Below are 22,128 nucleotides of genomic sequence, written 5' to 3' on the forward strand. Positions count from 1 at the left end.
TTTTGATGAGGATGACTCTGATGAACTAGTCACAGCCATCTTCTTAAATGATGAACAGGCCATCCTGCTGCCATCAGTGTCGGCAGGATGGTAGGACACCGCTGTTTCCAGCAGCACTGCTCCCGTCTAGGTCCTGACTGGTGACAGCTGTTTGACTGCCACAGCTTCCAGCAGCGGTGACCCTGCTTTATGCCTTGATCATGATAAAATGGCCTGAGCCAACCTGCCAAATGATCAGCAAGCACTGCTGCAGCTGAATGCTAAATTAATTCCTGCTGAAGAGGACAGCGCAGCCTCCACCAGCGTCGGCCCTGTCCAGATCAATGTCCAGCTGCTTTGTTGCTGCTCCCAGGAGCAGGGCTCTTTGCTGGTAACAACCAGTTTTCTTTGATCGATCACATCTCGGTGTATGACTGCACTGGTCACAAGTTTAGTTGTTTCGTAGTCCTGCCAGTGAATCATTACAGTAAGCATACATAGATGCGATTGTGTCTTTACTGACATCAAGTGACATCTTCAAACCACATGACTCCCTTCATCACCAGACCTGTCTAGTGTAGGGCTCGACGCTGAATGGTTACAGTCAGAGAAGATGAAGCTGATTGGTTAAGAAAACAACCTTAGATGTACTTGAGGAGTGGCCGTCTTCTCTCAAACAATCCAAAATTCACCATATAGGCCAACATAATACAGCTTCTATCGTTCTGTGCTCATAGAACTGGAGTTATGTCCAATAACTACTATTTGTTGTTGTTTTTGTGCACTCGGTTAATGACACCATCAAAGCTGTTAGACCCGACACTGTAATGGACACACACTGGCTAAAAGGGCTGATTAAGGTGGCATTCATGTAAACATTTGTGCCACCTTAAGCCTGCCCTAAGCTCCTGCACCGTACAGTCACTTAACACAGTTCTCACCAGCGACAACGTGCAACACATTAAGTGGAGGCCTTCCTACACTGTACAAAACAACAAATTACACTCTTACTCAAGAAAAGAAAAACTGTGGCTTTTGAAAATATTAGTTTTAATATAGCTGAATTATTTGTGTTGTCTTACTGTTTTGTTTTTATTGTGTTAATGTTTTCGCAGAGGAAAGTTTCTGTACAACTGTGCAAACACGGGCTTTCAATAAATGCACACAGACACACATGGCAGTGATTACATCAACCTTCAGAGGCTCCCGGAGGTACATCAACACTGCTGTTTGGCAGATCCTTGTGTCTGGTCACGACTTTGTGGTCAGTCATTTTGCGCACGTAGTATCAGATTTAATAAAGACGCTACTAATGGTGACAGTGTTTTACAGGGACAATGTTTATGTAGACATTAGAGCACTTAATAGGTGTGACATTCCCCACCCTTGTAGTGCCTGTGCGGCTTATGGAGGGGACCTTATTCCCTAAAGTGGGACCCCAGCAAAGCTTTTAGTGAATTACAAGAGAAATATTTACAGCTTCTTTTATCTCATCCATTCAACTCTACAATAAATGGCTCTAAAATCAACAACCAAAGCAGCAACCTCATGTGATTTATCTTACGTTTGAATAGCGATACATTTGATTACAGCGGCAGAAGAACATTTTGGACAAGTTGCTTTACGTGATGAGTTGCTTTTCATGTAGCGGTCGGGACTTTTACTCAGTCATATTTTTAGCTGGGGAGTCTGGTCCTTGGCAGATTAGGAGGAGGTCGTCTGGGCATATTAATACTTTGTCTTGACTCAAGCTAACAACGTTAAATCGCTGTTATGTCAGGGTTGCTGGCAGTTATCCTGAAAATTGCATTACAGTTGCACACAGGACCAGCTGCCGTCTTGTATACCATGTCTCTGTGGCAGTAATTGTTGGTGTACACAAACACAAGTCTTATCAGTTTCAAATACAATTCAAGGCAACGTAACAAGACCTAAACACAGCAGCCATGCTCATCGCTCTATAAGGCTGTATTTAGGTACAGTGTAGTGTCAGTGTTCTGCAGATATTTTATCACAAAATAAATGTTTTCCCTGACAACAATGCTAATAATTGATTATCTGAGGGATGACAACTCGTTCTGAGTTGTAAGCACCAAAATTTTTTATTGCAATTTGACCAATAGTGGTTGAACTTAAAACCACAAATGTAAACGTCACAGCAGGAGGTGAAGTCATAGGATCACCAAAGTCATCAGGCTGCATCTTCTCAGGACCACAAATCTCTGAATCAAGTGTTACAGTAGTTGTTGAGATATTTCTGACTGGGCCAGAGTAGTGGACTGACCAACACACAATGTCACCCAAAAGCAATTTCACTAGCTTCTGTCTGATATTTCAGTTTGTATCAGTTGTCATGACGACATGATACATGAGGATGATTAGTCTTTTTATAGAGAGAGCTGATCTAGTTAAAGGCTAACATCAATTAGAAACGAGAAGACAATCTACCCTAGTCAGGAAGGAGGAGACAATGTGAGGACTTTAAAGTCTGACTGTTAGAACTCACAAATATTTTGTATATTTGATGCATCTTCAGAAGCTTTTATATTAATAAGACAGAGAACACAGAGTCGGTGCTAAAACAACATTAGCTGGTAATGATGTAGTGTGTAGTAATGATGTAAGAATGTCTGCAGGGTTTTATGGGAAATGGATTTGTAATAACTTCATATAATATTTTCGAGCTCAGGTTGTAAAGCTGACATAATAACGTTAAGACGTTATTTGCAGAGGAGACGGTTTTGTTTATTTAGGGCTTGAGATGAAAATGAGAACAGTGCTGATGCATTCTTCATCCTGCCCTGGCTTTTTACTCTGCCTCTTTCTCTATTAAAACAAACACAATGCACTCCTCTGTTTCCGCTCACCCTCTCATCACTGTCTTATCCGTCTAATTTATTCTTATTCACTCTCCAGCTCTAGTCACCTCGCCAGTATTCACACTGAGCCGCTCTGTTGAGACTCTCGCTTATTTATCTCACTTTCTGGAGCCTGTTGTCCTGGGACAGACAGCGTTAGAGGTGTTGTCATAAATGGCTCCATGAAAGCGCCACAATATTTTCCCTGGTGGCCCAGTCGTTGTGCGTTCCTCCCATTTGCCCAGACACCTTGCCTGTGTAGTACAACTGTCAGAAGCCTAATGGTCCACGTTGCTGCTATCAATCTTGTAACGGCGCGAAAACGAAGAAGAGCAGATTTTTGACTGAAGGAAGGCACGCTCTCGGGAAACTTATCTCTTATTCACTGTCTCTCTCTCATTTTTCCTTGCTTTCATTCATATTTGATATCAGCATCACATTTGATTTCTCTTGTATTTGTTCAAACTCTCTCCAGCTATCTTTTTCCTCTTCTCTGGCTCTCTCACATAATAATCCAGCTCATGTTTACTCCACGTCTTCACCACAGTGACTCCCAACCAATCAGAACATGCATAACTAAGACTCCAAGTTATATCCCCTCTATGTGTTTCTGAGAACCAGTGGTATCTTAAATTGCTTTCTGCTGTGTTTAACCTGCTCTGTAATCATTTCAGTCAGGATGCTCAGTATGTAATCCGTCAGAGGTGCAAGGCTGTATCCGTGGTAACATGGATATGTAACATTCTTTATGTAACTGGCAAAGGTCTAAATTTACCAAAGTACTGAGAATAACTGAGTGTGGTACTGACTGAGAGGCAAAGTTGAGGGTCATTGATCTTTAACACTGTCTTCTGTGTGCACTGAAATGATTGATCAATCCACATATCAATCAGCAGTAAACTGTAATTATTAAAAACTGATCTCTTTTGGTTTTGGATTGTTAGTTATGAGGACATGTAATCTGCACAAGTAAACTTGGGTCTTTGGACATTTAAACCATGGGATGCTCAAAGACACAGGAGTGAAGTGAAGATGTTGGACTCACATAGGCTTCGTAGTCACAGGACTGAAAGATGAGCTTCTCTGGGTGATGCTGCCAGTACTGCACCGGAGTGGACGAGGTGGCCTCGTTGGGTGGACGCAACGTGATCGGCTCGCACCATTCGCCTGCCTGAAACGACAACAAACTGCATGTCAGGACTCAAGCGAGATCACACAAGGCTACAAGATGGGGCACGACATCAGGGCTTGTGCTGCGTATCCCATGTTGACCTGATAAATGCGTGTAAGATCATTATGTAACAGCTTTTCTGACTGAACATGAGCATGCCTTCAGAAGGACATGCTTTGGAGAACGTCCAAGAGGAAATTAAACTTGGATGAATTATTTTCGGCTCCTGCATGTTCTCATACTTCAGCTCAGCTAAAGACTCGTTGCTGTTGTTGCTCAACACTTTTTCACCCAGCGGTCTTTCACCTCTTTAAACAAAGGGAAGTAACTAAATCCAATCTGCATACTTCTCAGATGTCTGTGGATAACAAGCTTGTTTTTTGTCTTTCATTCTTCTGTAAATGAAACCAGATGATTTTTGCCTGAGGAGGTATTCACACATCCTGTGCCAAAACGCTGCATTTTTATGTTCATATCTGACTGTGTTGGAGGCGAGATCCTCCCTCCAGATGCAAAGATGCTGGATAAACATCTCAGGGACGAGCCTCTGCAAATAGCCACGGACCAAATCTATGCTAAAGTCGACGTTACGATATCATTAACTACCTTACACACACACACACACATGTTGACCCTGCTCAGGATGGCAATTTTTAGTTACCAAAGGTTTTACTGTGTATAAGGAGCAGAAATGTGTCTAGAGAGAAGAGCTGGAGTGAGAAACATTTGTGAGTAAACCAATCATAGAAACATTGTGATAGTCAGCAAACAGGGGTATTGACACAGAATAAAGATCTTTCATCCTTTTTCAAATATCTTCTATTCTTGCAAAGCTGAGTCATCAGTGCCACCTCAGAGTTTTGAGTCTGGAAGAGGGGAGATATGCTGTGATGCACGCACACTTCAGACATTCAGCCATATAACTGTAAGTGTGTGTTAGTCTGCACTGATAAGCTATGTGATTCACACAGAGACACAAAAAGACCCTAATCATACGGAATCAAAACACAGCTGCTACCTCAGATGTGAGCACAAATGTAAGTGTGTGCATGTCTGTAACTGAATCATTGTGCTGTTGTTGATTCTGTCCTAAAGTTCTAATTTTGTACTTTGAATGAGATTAAAAGTGGCTGGAAAGACAAGCTGCTGACTTGGAAAAGTATGTCTTGTTTACTCAAAACTTTATGTCATTAAACTGCTGGACAGAAATGCTGTTTCTCTACAATGTCAAGCACCTTGTGTGCACCACGAACAAACTACTGCAGATAAAAATTTATGCTCTAAAGCAATAGACCATACCTGATTGTCTTTGAAAGCATGCCAAAATAACTGTTGCCCTTCACCCACTCAATTATGGTTTGCATATTTTTGCATTTTATGGAACAAAGTCTCCAGCATGCATTTTGTATTTGTTCATTTGTAAAATTTATCCGATCTCTAAACAGCACAGGCAGCTGCTGTTGTCAGATGGTTTGCCTGCTGCAGATAATATTGATGAATTCAGATAGAACACTTTTGACTTGCATCTCATTTATTTCACAGACCAGCATTTAATTACCACTATATCACTTGTTATTAAGATTTACTGGACTGTCATCATTACAAATGTGATACTGCCTTAAAGCTCATTAGTTTCTTATTGCTTCACATTTGTGAAATTACAAGATTATAGCTTTGTAACATTACTAAAATCTGATTGTTCTTAATGTTTTTTTTTTATTATATACCTATAGCATGAAGATTTAAAAGAGCATATTTTGATATATAAGCATAAGTCTGGAGTTGTTCCCTTGAAAAGACCATTGTTTGATATAATGAGCACATCTCTCAGTGTCACAGTTGGCTCACTGATGTTTTTAATTGTTTTTCGACAACAATGGAGCTCTGTGGCACAGAGGAATAAACCTCACCATGCTTTGACAACTCAAACTATTTGCTAGCACAATCAGTTTATTGTTACTGTTGGTCTTTTTGTGGGAATACTCTTTAGATATATGTAAGTTTCAAGTATTTACGCAGCCACGTTTATATCGATGATTGTGACCATTCATAATACTCTCCGTCCCTCTCTCCCCCTTCCCGTCTCCATTCATCCCTCCATCCTCTCCTCCCTTCCTCACCATGCTGACTTGGGCCATCTGTCGCTCCAGCTTGGATCGCGGCACGTCGTCGAAGTAGTTGTCATTGCTGCGCTGCCTGCGCCGGGCGTCCGCCTGCATGATGAGGTGCTGCACGTCCAGAGATCCGCCCGGGACCCCCGCCGTGTACGCTGCCTGGCCTACCGAAGGGCTAAGCTGGGGAGGAGTGTGGTTTCCCCCGGGCTCCTAGTACGAAATGGGCGTGGGCAGATTGGAGCGATGGAAGGAAGCAAGAGAGATTTCATTCATCATTTTGTAATGTGCAATGTCCCTGCTGTGTGTCCAATAAGTAGGGCAATTGCATGCACTGTGCAATGTCACATTTTATTTTTCGGCTACAGTGTTGCTATGTTGTTAAATGCAAATATCTCAAACTGCTTTGTAAAATCGAGAATGGAAGGCACTGTCCTGCTGCCAGAAAGTCTTCGCAGCTCCATCAGTGTCCTTAATCACGACAACGAACCCATGCATGCTCAGTGCAAGTCCTTTTAAGTGAAAGCACTGGTTAGATTTTTAAAGTGGAAAATCATGTTCATTTGAGAGGTTTTCGAACTGAGTGGAGACTAAAATTCCCCACAGAATTAGGACTTTTATATGTTTTAATGGTGTAATGGTCTTACACGCTAGAAGGTCAGTTATTTCTCCTGAGAGGTTTTTCACTTTCAGTTGAGTGCATATGAGAAGACTCTTGCTGCACAAGTTGAAGTGTTACAACTTTGCATCTCAGTTCTCATCACGAGCTTAGATCTGTTCCTTTCCCCATTTGTCCATCACACAGAGCGTTCTGCTCTTGTTTGCTCTGTATTATGGCGTAAACAGAGCCCTGTGCTTGCACACTGGAAGACAAGGCCTCCTAAACACATCATTTTGCACTATGTTGTGCCATCCACTATAATATTGTTTTGCTTCAATTGCAAGCCACTGGCACATCTTTGAAGAATTTTACTGAAATTAGACTAAAATCAGTTAACTGATAAATTGATCAAGAGCACATTTATTAAGCTGAAATGCCAAATATTTGCTATTTCCTGTCAAATGGGAAGATTTGCAGGTTTTAGCTGTTTTATATATGTTGTACATTTATATTGTAAATATTTCATATTTCAAGTCTTGGGCAAAAAATAGGAATTCAAGATTTTATTTGTCTATTTACCAGGAACCATGCAAATAAACATTGCACAGGTCAGCAGTGCATTAGATGTACTGTAGATAGGATGTCTATGTATCTGTCAGGTATTTCAGCATATTGTCATTTGCTTTTGGTAACTCTGCACACCAGAGAATTTTCTAGTCTTTTTATTTTTTTCATTTTTTAAATTTTATTTGAAGATGAGACATTCGTAACTGCAGTTCTCAGAAGGAAATGTTGAAGCACAGGTGACAGGTCAGAAGTTAAACCAGTTGCTTGTGATTAGCATCCAAGACAAGCCAGCAGGGAGGAAGCTGCTGTGGTTCAGCCATTTTGTGCCTGCCTGAGGGATTTGGATTATCAGTTTGTTGGTAACAGAATCAGAGGGGAGGTTTTTACAGTATCTCCCTCAGAGAAACACACAGCCATCTGGGAAGGGACGACTGTTTTCTTCCTCTGTCTGATGAAGTCATGATAATATGAATCCACATGGGTTTAGATATGTCTCAGGCTGATCGTGGCTCAAGCAGCATACAGGGACTCACTCACCCTTAAGGAGATGGCCCGCGGAGGTTTTTGTGGGGTGTCTTCGTGTAGCCGATCCCCCAATGAGGCTAGAATCCGTTTTCTGTGTCCGATCAGACTGATCTTCAATACCTGGATGAATACAAAAATATAAGAAAATATATTTAATGACATGCACAGGAGTTTGTGTGTCCTGTGCACAACAATCATACGACAGTTAATGTACAGAATATGAATCACTAAAGTCATATTAAGCAAAAAAGGTAAAACATTTGCTACTTCCAGCGTCCGATTTGTATTGATTTCTTGTTGCTTTCCTGTCTTTGAGTTTGACACTCTGAGTTTCAGTTGCAGCTTTACACTAAGACACAGAATGAGATAAGATGGGTGTTGTTGTCTCCCTAAATACAAATGAAACCCTGGTTCAGAAACTACTCTGGTGGCAAAAATTGATGACTCATTGTCATTTACATAAATTTAAACAGCTTTTATAGAGTTCAAAGGCTCTTAGACGGGATAATAACAAGATTACATTGGCATTTGCAAAAAACGGCACAAAAGGAGCAGATTATCATCATCATCTTCACACACATTAAATGAAGAATAACACTGCCATCCAGAAAACAGTTTCACAGAGAAATACATGGGAAAGCACAGAGAGCACTTAGGAATGTACTAATGAGTGCATAATGATATAAAATGCCCCTGAGCACACGCATGTCATTAGTGTTATTATTACATAACCAACATGACTTGGACGGCTCTGCTCACGCTGTTAGTTGTGTTCACATGAACAAAATCAAAGAGTGTAAAACACTCCTTTATTGTACACACATACAGTCAATGTGAGACAAGAGACACACAAGAGACACGGTGAAGGAGAGACAGACATTGAAAACTGATTAAAGTAATTGTTGCTCCCAGTGTAATTTACTACTCTGCTCTTTTCTTTCATTTAAATTAGCAAGAAATGAATATCCCCGGAGGCCGCATCGAATATTTATTAGACTGGAGTTGGACTAGTATCAAGTTTAGGTAACAAAAACGAGGATTTGGGACGTGATTGATGTTTGACTTGAAGCCAAAAACAATTCTCGAATTATGACCTGGTGAGATCCCGAGCTCTAAAAAAGAAATAGCACTGCAATAGGCAGGTCTTGGGTTGTCTAACACCCTGAACATAGCACTATCAGCGTAACTTCAAAAAGAAAAACACCTGGCAAGAAGATATTTCACAAAATGTCAAACTATTCTTTAGGAAAATGACTCATTTCAATGACTTTATATTAAATTACTTTAAAAATGACTCAGAGGTTAGCTTTGCGTAACAATCAGAAACAGTCTGGAACTCACCCTAAAACCATGACAAGTCACATTTTACATTTCAGTTGTTACACAGACCAAACAAACAAGATGCACAGCGCTCATTAATTAGCTTTAAAGGTGCTGGTAGGTGGATGTTGTTATCGTTGAACATTCAGACCAGCTGTTCCACTGCTGCCTGTCTTTAAGCCAACCGCCTCCTGACTCCAGCTCAGAATTCAATGCAGGCATGAGAAGGTATTAATCTTCTCATCTAACGCTCATCAAGAATGCTGAAGCCTGTATTTCCCAAAAATGCAGATTCTCAACTACTACAACTATTCCTTTGAAGTACTGTGAGATTTTCTTTTCTTTTTTTTTTTTTTGATGAGTCATTGTCACTGAGAGTTCACGGAGCGATTTTGCTCTGACACCCATGAAATGCAAAATCAACAATATGAGCTTGTGGTAAGTTTGTAATTGTCTATTGATTTTCCACCGGCGCTCATTACACAGCACCAACAGAGACAAAAACACACAGTTGGACTCCAGTGAAAGCATCTATTCTTTCTCCGGTCACCAGGCGTCCACTGACTGTACCAGTTACTGGCTTTTCTAAAGACACGGCTGGAACATGTCAGCCTTCTGTAGGCATGTTGTTTGCACTGTTTGCACTTTCTGGCACCAGACTACAGTGTACAACAAACTTCTGGCTGGTTTTATAGAACTGCCTCTGGAGGTATTCCATTAAAGGTATGTATGAGCATGAGAGAATGTCGATGAGTTCGTGTGTGCCCTCAGGGCAGAGGGTGGTAATTAGACTCAATGCGAGGTCTTGCTGTCAGTCTAATGATTCTCCCAGCAGTCATGCTTTGAGTCAGCGCAACGTAAAATCTCTTGCACCAATTACTCCTCCACATCTGCTGAAGGAACAGTTGTGTAGGATGCTATGTATGTGTGCACAGAACTAAACCATCAAAGAGGACATAAATAAACAATTTCCCGCACATACTGAGTGGACTGTATATGCAAATTGCATGTAAACAACTCATATAAAATTCATCAAGCTCAGAAGCTTAAACACTCAGAAAATAAAGAAAAGCCCTGTTTGAGTAGTGATGTGTTAAAAATAGTCGCTAACGGAGGGTTAAACTACATTGTTCTTCACTGCATGGAAACGGCATGTATCTTAATTGTTAAAATTAGACAGATCAAAGGGAAGCAGGGAGCAGAGCTGGGACTAGCGGGTAGTGGAACAAATTGGCATATTACGGCTGCATCATGCTCCCACCACTAATTTTTACTCACTCATCTTCCCTCTCCTGTTCTCCTTCTTTTAAAGCTCACCAACTCTTTCTTGCTCACACTCTGGCCTTCTTGAACACACGTCAGCAGCACTACAGCATCTCTTCCTCTTTCTCAGTCTGTCTTTGTGCTCAAGATTAACATTGGCTCACTAAATTTGGTGCATTATGATTATTAAGATGAAGCCGAAACACCAGTCTACTAATCTATAATTCAATTAACTATTTAGCAACCAGTACTTAGTTGCTTATCAGTGAATTGTCATTTGTTAACGACGCCCCTCTTGTTAAAAGCAAGTTTTTCACCTCTTTATAATGTTTTTTTTTTTTTGTTTTTTTTAATTAATATGCTGAACAACGTATCATGCACAAAATTAGCAGTAAACCCATGGCTGAGTATTTCCTCTGAACCGCAGTGTACCAATGACAGTTTCACAACACAGATTCAGACTTGTGAGGTTTCACAAGTCACAAACGTAAGGATTCAATTGAACTATCTGTACCATTATATTTACGTGCATATCTAAATTAGTACAATATTACAACTGCCATATGGAGCAGTTTTACAGTGTTTGAGCAAACTTGTAGGTGAGCTGGTGTGCTCGAGCTGCAGTGTGTGGGGAGAGGTGAGTATGGAGAGAGGCAGAGACTATGTAGCAATGATGTGAAGTTACATCTCAGTCATTTTAAGATAGGACAGGATTATTTTAATGAAGAAAAAAAAACAACTTTGATACACAGAGATCAGTTGTGAGATGAAAGTCAGTGAATGGACTTCAGGGACATTTGACATTTCCAGCTTCTGAACTGTAACAATTTGCTGCTTTTCCTTGACTTTTGTGTTGGTATACAGGTGACATTACGGATGCATTTATTTCATGTTAAAAGAACAAAAAAAGATCTGGTGACTTTGACTCTAGAACTTAGACCTGACTGATGGATTTCTTCCCTTTTACAATATAGAAAAGGTTATGAAATATTCAGTCTCCTGCCTGTCTCCTGAGGGCCAATAGCGTGACACTGGTCCTCACGTTGCTGTTTCATCCCATACACACACACATACACATACACAGACACACACACACACACACACACACACACAAACACTTCAGAAAGAGCACAGTAATTGCCTTGCCCAGTGAGAATCTGTGTGTGTCTGTGTGTTACACTTTACCTTATGCAACAGCATCTACTTCAAATACAGTAGAAGCCTCAACCTCAGCCTCAAGTTCAACTGTCACCATAGCAACACAGAGCTGCAGCAGCAGTCACCCACACACACTCGTCCACAAAAAAAAAACAAAAAAAAAAAAACTCCACATGCACGTGGATGTGTACTCACACACACAAGCAGCCCAAACAGCTGTTTCAGAGCCTGGGGAAGAAGATTATATTGTTATCTCTGAATGGATGAGAATTTGAATGCAACCCAACCATTATTGTTAAAACACACTCTCACTCTCTCCGTGATGCTTGACTGCAACATCCCTCCATTTGCATTTAAATTATATTCATAGCATCTGTATATACTGACAGAAGAACTGCTGCGCTACCAGCATACACTCTTTTGTACCCTCTCCCTCTGTCTCCATCTATTGCTATCACACTCATTACACATTCATTTAAGCTCAACTCTATTCAAATCAGCTCAGAGAGCTCGGATGATATAACCTTGATAAGGTAACGCTTGTAAGTACCGTTCCAACAGCACACTGACGCATCGGCAACTGGAAAGAAGGGAGAACGGATATAGACACCATCTCCCTGTCTGCGCAGGTGGAGCGAACAAGTCTGGCATTATTTAGTATTTGTTTTCATTGTCAACAAATAAATGGTTATTTTCCTACAATAGCTGTGGACTGTTGTGTTTAGCCAACGTTACGCAAACGAAAGTAAATCGCATATTTGTTCATACACATTTGGCTCAAAGTATTTGTGGTATATAAAACTCTCTTTGCATCTGTGATTAACAATGTGCAGCAAAACATTGGCAGCAGACACGGATGTGAAATTTACAACACTTGTAACTTACTCTCTGAGTGTTTTGCTTGTGGCTGAGACATTTTAAAGCAAAACAAGAATTTTTTTTTTTTTTTTTTTAGCTCAGTGACTATTGGTTCTGTGCAGAAAGTGGATAAAGATCGTACTGGCTTGTAAAGCTGGGAGGCTGTTTATATTGGGGTGGGAGGGGTTGAGAAATGGCAAATGTATGCGCCTTCATATTTTCACAGCTTTTTATTTAACGCCTCCAAGTTGATAGAGCGCAGGAGACAGAATAAAAGTGGATCTTTACTATATGGGACATTTTAGTTGTTTTCTTTTACATGCTTATTAATTTAGTTGATAGAATATGTGGTGAGAGTGAAACATTTTCATTAAACCTAAGAAGCGGTTGGGAAGTGGAGTCAGTGATTTCAGAAATTTCTGCATTCAGGATGAATGAAAATCACTGACTTAAATTCTCTCTCCTCCTCATGCAGCTTTCTATTTAACTCTAAGAATCATGCTCATCACAGTTTGGTTGATATAAAATATTAAAATTATGTAAAATGGGGGGTTGCAGTAACCCAAAAAGGCTTTCTTTACGGTCTCAAAATACATTTGTACATGTGACATGATTTGATTATGTGTCTTCATATTACTGTTCCATGTGTGTCTGTGTGCACGCTGCTTAGTGACTAAGTGGTGTCACTGAGCAGCTTATGTCCAGTGAGGGTTACTTACCCTCTGGTCCTGATTTTATTACCGTGGTATGAAGTGATTTGGGGCGCTGTTTGCATCCAGCAGGCGGCTGGACCGTTTGTGTCTTCTGTGTGTATGTGAGTGTGTGTGTGTGTGTGTGTGCCGATCAATGCGCTAATCCTGTTAGCAGTCCCGTTAGCCCAGACTGAACAGGCTTGATTAACGGATTAGACGCCACACATACGGTTAACGGAGCCGTGCTTTCTCAGAGCCATCTCCCCTCTGTAGCGTGCTGACAATTAACTTCTTGATTCCTTGCAAAATGTAAATATTTATGCTTGTGTATTTATGTAAACTGTTCCACCGTCAAGTAGTCTAAGCCAGAAACAAGTCATAAAAGATGCAAAGGTGAAACATCTCTTAGCAGAATTAAAATGTTTGCTTTTGATGCAGCTGTACATCAAATAAGATGTTTAATTGAATCAACCTCTTTCAAAGTTCCTTGCAATTTTTTTTTAGAACACAGCAACCTCTTTAAAAAACAAAAAAAAGGAGATCATATTTTGAAAAGAAACCAGTGTAACAATAGGTGGAAAGCGTCAGTGATTAGGGACATTCACAACGACCTCTCATTGAGGACACTGGAGACAAAAAGCCTTTTCTGTGTTTCTTACTGGAGGGGAGGTTGGAAGCTGGTCGGCTCACTGGAGCATGAAACCCAGCGAGGGAACCAACAGTCCAGTCACTGTCTGTGCTCAAGCTAGCACGTAGTTTTAATGATGGAGAGGGAAGAGAGTAAAAATTCTTTCACCAGTCTCTTTGCTCTTGTTTAATCTACATTGACTTGCCTAACTAGCCCTTTCATCGTCTTATCCTCTCTCTTTAAACCCCCCCTTCACTTTCATGTCCATATTCCCTTGACCTCAAATTACTTCCCATCATCATCTGCTCTCATCTATGACACACTTCGTCCTGATTTTCACTCTGCTATCCTCTCATTACATCCAAATAATAGAAGGAGAGGCTAAAGAAGAAAGACGGGTAGAGAGAATAAACAGTGATTCGGCCTAATAAAAGATGAGGGGCTCAGCAGTTAAATGAGCTTCGTCTCTTCAGCCGTGACAACTGCATGTGATTGGTCTACCTTTGCTTGTTGGCTTTCGCTGTGTGTATCTACCTTCTCACAGCTCATGTCAATGTGACCAATCACCTCTCGCCTGCAGACAATAAGGCTGTGACCTCTGTGATATCAACATACCTCTGCAGCCCCTCAGGTGGCGTCTCCTAATAGCACAAGCGCGCTTCAACCCTTTGAAGAAACCGACATTGATTTTTGCAGATCAAAGAATCACTGGCCTAAGCTTACTTAAATTGCCCAGGTCAGAATACATTACAGGCCAACTGAGCACTAATATTGATCAGTAAATAGCTCGCGTCTGTCTGAAAGCCATCTTAAAGGCTGAGCACGCAGCTGTGACTACTGTCCAAGACACCAAGGTCACGTCCTCAATTGCATCTCTGGAAATTTTGAGGGGGAGGAAAAACATGAAGATGACTTCACAATCTATGACAACACATCACACATATTGAATTTTTTTTTAAAGCCCTGTACAATAAAACATCTAAGAATTGAAGCATTTCTGGCCCCACTTTAACCGTAAAGATTTAGCTAGAAGAGAATTAGTTTTCTGCCCCACAATACATGGCAGCTTAGAAAAGGTATTGAACAGCATGTGGAACATAACGTCAGCAGATAAAACGCAACGCTTGTGAATAAACAAAATGCATTATTTATGATTTTTTCAAGCAATACTTTGACTTTTCTGTAGATTAATGTCTGTACAGTAAATATGTAGCTAGAGCCAGCAGTCAGTTAGCTTAGATATTGGAAAAAGGGGAAAAGCTCACTTTATATCCCATTTATTTGTTTCGTAAAAACAACTGAAGTGTAAAACTGACAATTTAGTTTTACTGGGGCTGTGTGCTGGACTATTCATTGGCTTGGAGCGCTTGTCAGGCAACCAGTGGTAAATTCAGGAGGTACCTTCTCTATACTATTCCTTTAAATACTTGTACTTAAATATGTGAAAAATGTCACGTTATGATACTGGAATTTAGGCAAACATACAAACCAATTCTGAAGAATAATGATACAGCAAGTTGACACGTTTGGTTCCATGTGTTTGTCCACAAAAATCTGAATCCATGTTTTTTTGATGAAGTCATTGCAATACACTGCAGTTCACAGTTTCAAGGTGGAAATGCTCAGCCCATGCAAGTGACTGCCTATTGTACTCATGATGTCTTCCAGCATATAAAAACATCACATGGAGATGTTAACAAAGTAAAAAAGCTTGATTTTTATTGGAGGGGGACTTGTTGTTTTGTGTAAGTAATATAAATGTGAAAAAAGAGGTCACGTTCAAGACTGATGTCTACATCTGTCTGTTAAAATAAGGTGGAAAAGAGGACAAAAGTCAAAACTAGCTTATGTCTAGCAATAAATGGAGTTTGTTCACAGAAAAACATTGATGTAATGTGTATAATGTACACAGCACTGAGCTTGTATCATAGCGGAGACATTTACAGCAACAATCCAGGTCTCACTTTTCACCCCGATCGTTGACATCCTTCCAACTCTGACTACTTAATCACAGCCAGCCACTTTCCTCTACCTCATTCTCTCAATTCTCCATCCCTCGCTTACATGTGTGTGTTGTTGGAGGTGGAGCTTCTCGGCTGGAATGATTAGTATCGATTTGTCTGGACTTGCAAGACACTACACACACAGTGAAAAACACAACATATAAAGCAAACAACCAAAACTTAGCTGAGTTCAAGCAGTGTGTGCATATGTGTGTGTGTATACATATATACACATATACATATATATGGATATATATGTGCACACACACATACAGGCCACACTACAGAGGGGAACACTGGAGGGAAACCAGAGACCACTGGTTGCCTAGCAACCTGAGAGTGGAGGGGAGTTACTAGCGATGAGTTGAAAATGATGTCCAACAGGGACCAATAGGACGAGTTGTTTCATTACTGAGAGAACAGGCAGCCAATGAGAGCAGGCTGTTAATAAGCCTGTCTACATAGACAGATATATCTCCATTAACAGCAAGAGAACTGTAACTATGACTGGAAGCACAAACTCTCTGTGTGTGTGTGTGTGTGTGTCAACATTGCCAAATGCTGCAGGATCAAGGTTGAAACAAGACCTCTCAAATCTTGTGTTTTGCAGACACACACACACACACACACACACACACACACCCTGACTCTACCACACACAGAGGCGCTCATGAATTAAAATCCCAATAAGATGAGAGAGGAAATGGTGTATGATATTTTTCTGGGTTAATAAATACTTCAAAGCCCCAAGATGGAACCAATTTTCACACTGCAGAGGAGCACAAGCTCTCCTAAGGCACCGAGCTGTGCACAAGCCTGTGTGTATTTATGAGTGTACAGTACTGTGGGACTGGGTGCCTCAGAGTTTATCCACCTCTGGTCTTTTCACACAGAAAAGGTGCAAGTGCTAAAGAGACTGACAATGAAACACAATGAACATTCATTTAAAATCACAATTAGATTTTGATGCCATATCTTCGGTATCTGGCTTTTAAGGCACTGCATAGTATGATGCAAATGAAAGAAAGGTGCAACTGCTTGTAAAGCTACATTTCACATTTTTGCATGTCTTGATGACAATTTCAGGGCTTGAGTTAATGTTCCATTTTTACTTTTAATTTGAAGAAAGATTATGTACATTAATCACCATTCAAACAGATGTAAATGCACCTTTTAACCTTCAGTCTCTTTCCTCGATGTTGTTGTGTTGTTAGGCATAACATGACATAACGCATGTCACATGACATAACACGTTTAAGGGTGAAAAAGTCCCCGAGCGTCCAGTGGAGTGATGTTTATGTTGTTGTTGTTATTGTGTACCTTGTGGAGGTAGAGCTTGCATACAACAGCTGCTTGTAGTCGGAGTTAGCGGAGCGCGGAACATGCAGTACATGCACTATTTGGGGGGGGAAAAGGCTGCCGATACAAGATCAGGTTAATGGGATGCTTGTAGCAGCCATATGTGCATCTGTGAACTCTGTGCTGAGGGACAGTTTTAGATGGGACCCTGCTGTGTACTCCGTCATGATTCTGTGTGAGCGGTGGGACACTTTAAACTGTGGAGAAACAGGGTGCTTGTTTCCAGCAGGTAGTGCGAGTAAGAAATCTTGCAGGATTAACCCGTTGTGTGAAAGGTGAAGTAGAGGCCGCTGAGAAAGCTGGGCTTCAGTTCTGCTTGTTTGTAAATTGGTTCCTGGATGACATTTTTTATGCTTTCTAATAAATGATGTCTTTATATTCTTTATAAATGTAGGTATCTGACTGAAGCAACATCAAAGCAGCAGTTTAAATGCAGCCAAATGATGCAAGCAGTTAGTGATGAGGTCAAAGCTGTGCTGCTATTGATAGAAGATACCAAAAGCAAGATGCCTTGTTCTTCTGTCTGCTTTTAGGTTGTACAAGATGTTTTATATACAAAGCACACACAGAGACAGGGGTTTAAGTTTAAGCCTTGGCCGCTTAACCGTCCTGATACAGACGCAAGTTTCAGATAGAAACAACTAATTTAGTCTGTGTGGAGAAACAGTTGTTTGACAGGGGTTCGTGTTTTGTGACCCACTTGAATCCCAAAATAAGACATCGACACCTTGAACATAAACTCTGACAGAAGACTGAAAAATAAATGAATAATTTCACGACAAGACAAGAATAAAAGCAGTCGTGTTTGTGAAAATACCAGCACCGTAACCACCAAGGGTATTTACAATGGAAAATCTTTGTATCAAAACCTCAATGACTGTACATCATGGCGTAAGTGTTTTGTCTATGGAATGTCTCTCACAGCGCCATCCATCATGCTGTGGTTTCTCCGGGCTGCCTACTGACTAATGCTGGTCACTGACGGGGAATCTATTGCAATGACTCGCCATGGTGACGATTCGATGAACAGGAGGCGAGGCTGGATTATGATTGATCGGCCGCCGTCTGAGGTAAACAACAACTGGCAGAATTTCCAACTCAATCTTTCTGTCCGTTCGGTCTGTTCTCCAACAGCTGGATGAAAGAAGAAAATACTTTTCTTTCTGTCCTCCTGCTGGGACCTGCCTTATTCCTTCCCTCTATTTACCTCCCAGTGGTTCCTCACTTACGGTCCTTTACAGTCTTGTACTTTCAGTGCCGTCTTGTTTCTGCTCATCAATTTTAGAAAACATGTTCACACAGGCTGGAGTATGACTCCTGGCTGCCTGACTCTTAGTTTTCAGTGAATTTTGTGCAACTTATACACAAATCAAGCAAAAACCTTTAAGTGAAGCTGGGTGAAGAATATGGTAATCACTGCTGTTATCTTTGGTTGAATCTGAAAAGTAATATTGCTTTACACTAAAGTGGGTCTAGAGATGTTTTGAAAGCTTTGATTAAAAATCTGAAAACAGTGATCACTTGACAGCAAGCTTCGCCCCCCTGCTGCTAATAAATGTTTACAGCTTCTCTCATACATAGTGATTATCTGTTAAATATGGATCACTTTGTTGACAGTCAGCCTCGTAAGCTAACCTAAAGCCTTACAACATCCCTCTTTTAAGCTACTACATTCTTCCTCAGTCTTGCCCCAGATTTCACTTCCCTCACCATTTTCAAGGAGTATGTTAGTGAATGCAAATAAGGATAGGACATAAATTAGGGCAGCAATTGGATTTGAGTGGATTTAACCGTAGTAATAGTGGCCTTTTACTTTTTTTCCCCCCTCTGCTTCACTTGATTGAATTTGGAAGTAGAGTTAAGAGATGGCATAATTTTTAGAGCTGAAACCACAGAGATGTCTTTTCAGAAAGTCTTGTGACAAACTCTGAATGGTGTATGATCTCTGACTGAGAAAACTAACAAAAAGACGGCACAGACACGTACAGATGTCGAGCAAACTCTCCACTATCAGAGCGGTCTATTACATAACAGAGGCAGGAACTCGAGTTAAATTACCGCAAAAATTGCAAAATGATAAATTCGCCAGCAGGAGACAAAAAGAAGAGTCATCACTTGCTGTACTTGCAAACTTGTGGATTGAGACCTTGCAGCTCTTCAAAGCACAATGAATGCTTCAGTACTTCAACATGAAGCACTCCTACACACGAGATGCACGAGAAACATTTATCTCCAGCACCTGCGCATTCACATTCACACACACACACAGCTACACAGCCAGTAAATTAGCCTAGTCAGCAGTGTGATTGAGCGCCATGGACCCATTTCGTGCAGTAATCACCTCAGGCTCGCTGAACGTAGAGATGAAAGATGCATAAAACAACAGCAAGCCATGAACAAAAGGCTCAGTCTAGCTCTTCTATATCTTCTCTCTTATATCTCCTTTTTATTACACAGCCATCTCTTTTTCATCACCCTGCTTGCAATCTTACCTGCCTCCCCTCAATACGGGACTTATTCCAAACAAAGGTGAAGAAGTGATCTTCAGCTTGGTCTCCTGTCTCCTCCTGTGTCTTCTTTTCTCACTCTCTCCTCTTGTGCTCTTCACTGTTGCTTTGTTGCTGTCCAAGACAAGTGTTCCTTCCTTCTGCCTCTCTCTTCTCTTTATCCACGCTTTGCTAGCTTTACTCCTCGCCTCCTCACCACCAGCTTTTGTGTCCCTTTCTCTCACCCTCACTTTCTCTGCAGATTTCCAGCGCTCAACAACTCCTCCTCCTTCTTCAGCTTGCGGCAGCCAGACTACATCTCCTACATGTCTCTGCCTGAGCTCTCTCACTCTCTCTCTCTCCCTCTCTCTCTCTCTCTCTCTCTCTCCTTCTACCCAGTTTACATTCACCCTCCTCCTCCTCCTCTCTATCTCGTCACTATGGAGACGCTGAGCCTGTACCGAGACAAGCTTGTGCTTGCAAGGGGTGTAAGTTTATGTGTTTGTGTGCTGAGTTCAAGGAGTTTAGCAACAATATCGTCATCATTACATAGAATCAGCATAGGTTCCTGTCAAGAATTTGCAAACTAATGGTAGCTGCTGCACCCAGGGGTGTTTCTGAGCACTTCTATTGTGAAAGATTACTTAGAATAAAACACCATAATGTCTAAAGCTGCTGCTCATATTAAATAGGCAAGTTTGGACAAAAAATTAGGGGGGGCATTTGTTCTTTCTTTGAACAGCCAACAGAAGCAAAATGAACAGAAATACAGGAAGAGAAAGATGGTTCATGACATGCAAGAAACACCCCCTGCTGGATGCAAACCGGGGATGTCACAGCTAATGGTCAGCACCTTAGCCCCCCAGGCTACCTTGTAATTGGCACAGTTGCAAGTCTGAATTAAAATTATGTAAAATGTAGAAAATGAATGAGGCTTCAGAACCTTTTCACACGCAAAAAAAATACATTCTTCCACCGTGCAGCTCTCTGCTATTAGTCTCCGGGGTATCTCATTGTTCTGTTTCACTATAAACGCAGACAAGTTTAGACATTTGACCGGAAATAGCTCAAAGGCACAGAAAATTCCCATTTATCTGATCATTGTTACTCTTTTGCAATTCCGCTTTAGGCCACGAGTATTCCAGAGAAATCTCATCACCGAACAGACTTTCGTAATATGCAAATACACGAATGACGTTTTAGTCATGTTTCATTTAGTTCTTCACTGTTCCCTTGGATAATCCAAAAAATGGCTGAAGAACAGAAAAGCACAACATCTGAATACGTGCAACTCTTTATATTAATGTGTTTATGTACAACTGTATATATTTGCAACAGCAAGTGTCACATACATGAAATCCGACCTGCAAAGCTTGACGTCATTCTGACTATTTTGGTTTTAACAGGGCTCCACTTTACAGGCAGTAGGATAAACCAAAGATAAAGATAGTGTGTGACTCCATCTAAATATCTGTTCTATCAGAAAACACAAATAAACGACAGCATTACATAGATATCAAATAAGCAAATGCACATTGAAGAAATAAACTTGAACCTTGCTACTCTACTTCCAGTAAATGGGTAGAAATAGTTGATGCAACTGCAGTTTTCTATTTGAATTTAAGGAAAAATGTGTGTTTTTAAACCACGTAAAAGGGACTGGCGCCTCAGAAATCCCAATTTCAAGAAAAAATGCAGAAAAAAATGAAACTGCTACCCTTGTAACATTTATATTTATATTTACTAATGTAAGTGCCTTCTAGTTCATGTTAGCTCCAAAGGTGAGCCTCATTGTGTTACGTTCATCTTGAAAACATCAGAGGAAGATCATTTTAAAAACTCTCGATCAGACATTTAATGGATTTGTGCACCAATCAAATCCTGCAGAAATTAAAAGCACAGTTTGGATGCTTTTACTGACTCAAAACCAACAGAATTGACAAAACTTGCTCCTTTTTGCAACTAGATCTGAATTGAAGTGAATTTCAAATTACTATTAATATAATGTACAAGGAGAGCATTGCCTTTGGAGATAAATCTCTTTACCTTTAACCCTCAGATGGCTGTGATTCTAGACCTCCACTGGGCAAGCATAGATTTGAGCGAGACCAAAAGCCAACCTGATAGATTCAACATCATTTGGACAAACATTTAAAACAGTGTGTGAACTTACTGATATTCTGTTAGCATAAGAAGCAATAATCAGGTAATCTGTGGCTACTTAAAACCATAATCCATCATCTGTACCTCTTGATCCTGATTAATCCATCGCTGTTTTGGTTTTTTTGATAAGTGAGGATGTTAACTGTGAAGCAGAAGTAGACAGGCAGCTCTAGCTCTACAGCACAGCTACCAAACACAGGTTCAGGGTGCGTTCAGGGGTCACACACATTCTCTCCTGACACCTCCCACACTATCTGCAGCACGGTGAGTGCTACAACAGGAAACGTCAAACTCCAAATAAGGCGGCAGCAGAGTGATAGCAGATAGCAGGCAGCGACGGTGAAGTACACTGCAGTCCTGAGGCGAATCTGCCCACATGAAAATTA

At 40.8% G+C, this 22,128-nt stretch overlaps 1 protein-coding gene across 8 annotated transcripts in view; it reads right to left on the reverse strand.

The window, feature by feature from the left end:
* The window catches only part of anks1b (ankyrin repeat and sterile alpha motif domain containing 1B), a 262,428-nt gene that overhangs the window by 14,625 nt on the left and 225,675 nt on the right, over window positions 1-22,128 (reverse strand). For 7 of the 8 annotated variants that reach the window (XM_008289214.1, XM_008289209.1, XM_008289207.1 and 4 more), the window contains 3 exons: window positions 7,825-7,932; window positions 6,129-6,332; window positions 3,883-4,008 (listed from right to left, as the gene is read on the reverse strand). In XM_008289214.1, the coding sequence (XP_008287436.1) occupies window positions 3,883-4,008; window positions 6,129-6,332; window positions 7,825-7,932 (438 nt within the window). The remainder of the gene's footprint in view (window positions 1-3,882; window positions 4,009-6,128; window positions 6,333-7,824; window positions 7,933-22,128) is intronic. The other variant, XM_008289208.1, reaches the window with a different exon arrangement.

The sequence above is a fragment of the Stegastes partitus genome, unplaced genomic scaffold (genome assembly GCF_000690725.1).
Source record: "Stegastes partitus isolate 25-593 unplaced genomic scaffold, Stegastes_partitus-1.0.2 Scaffold599, whole genome shotgun sequence".
In the NCBI taxonomy this organism is placed as follows: domain Eukaryota; kingdom Metazoa; phylum Chordata; class Actinopteri; family Pomacentridae; genus Stegastes; species Stegastes partitus.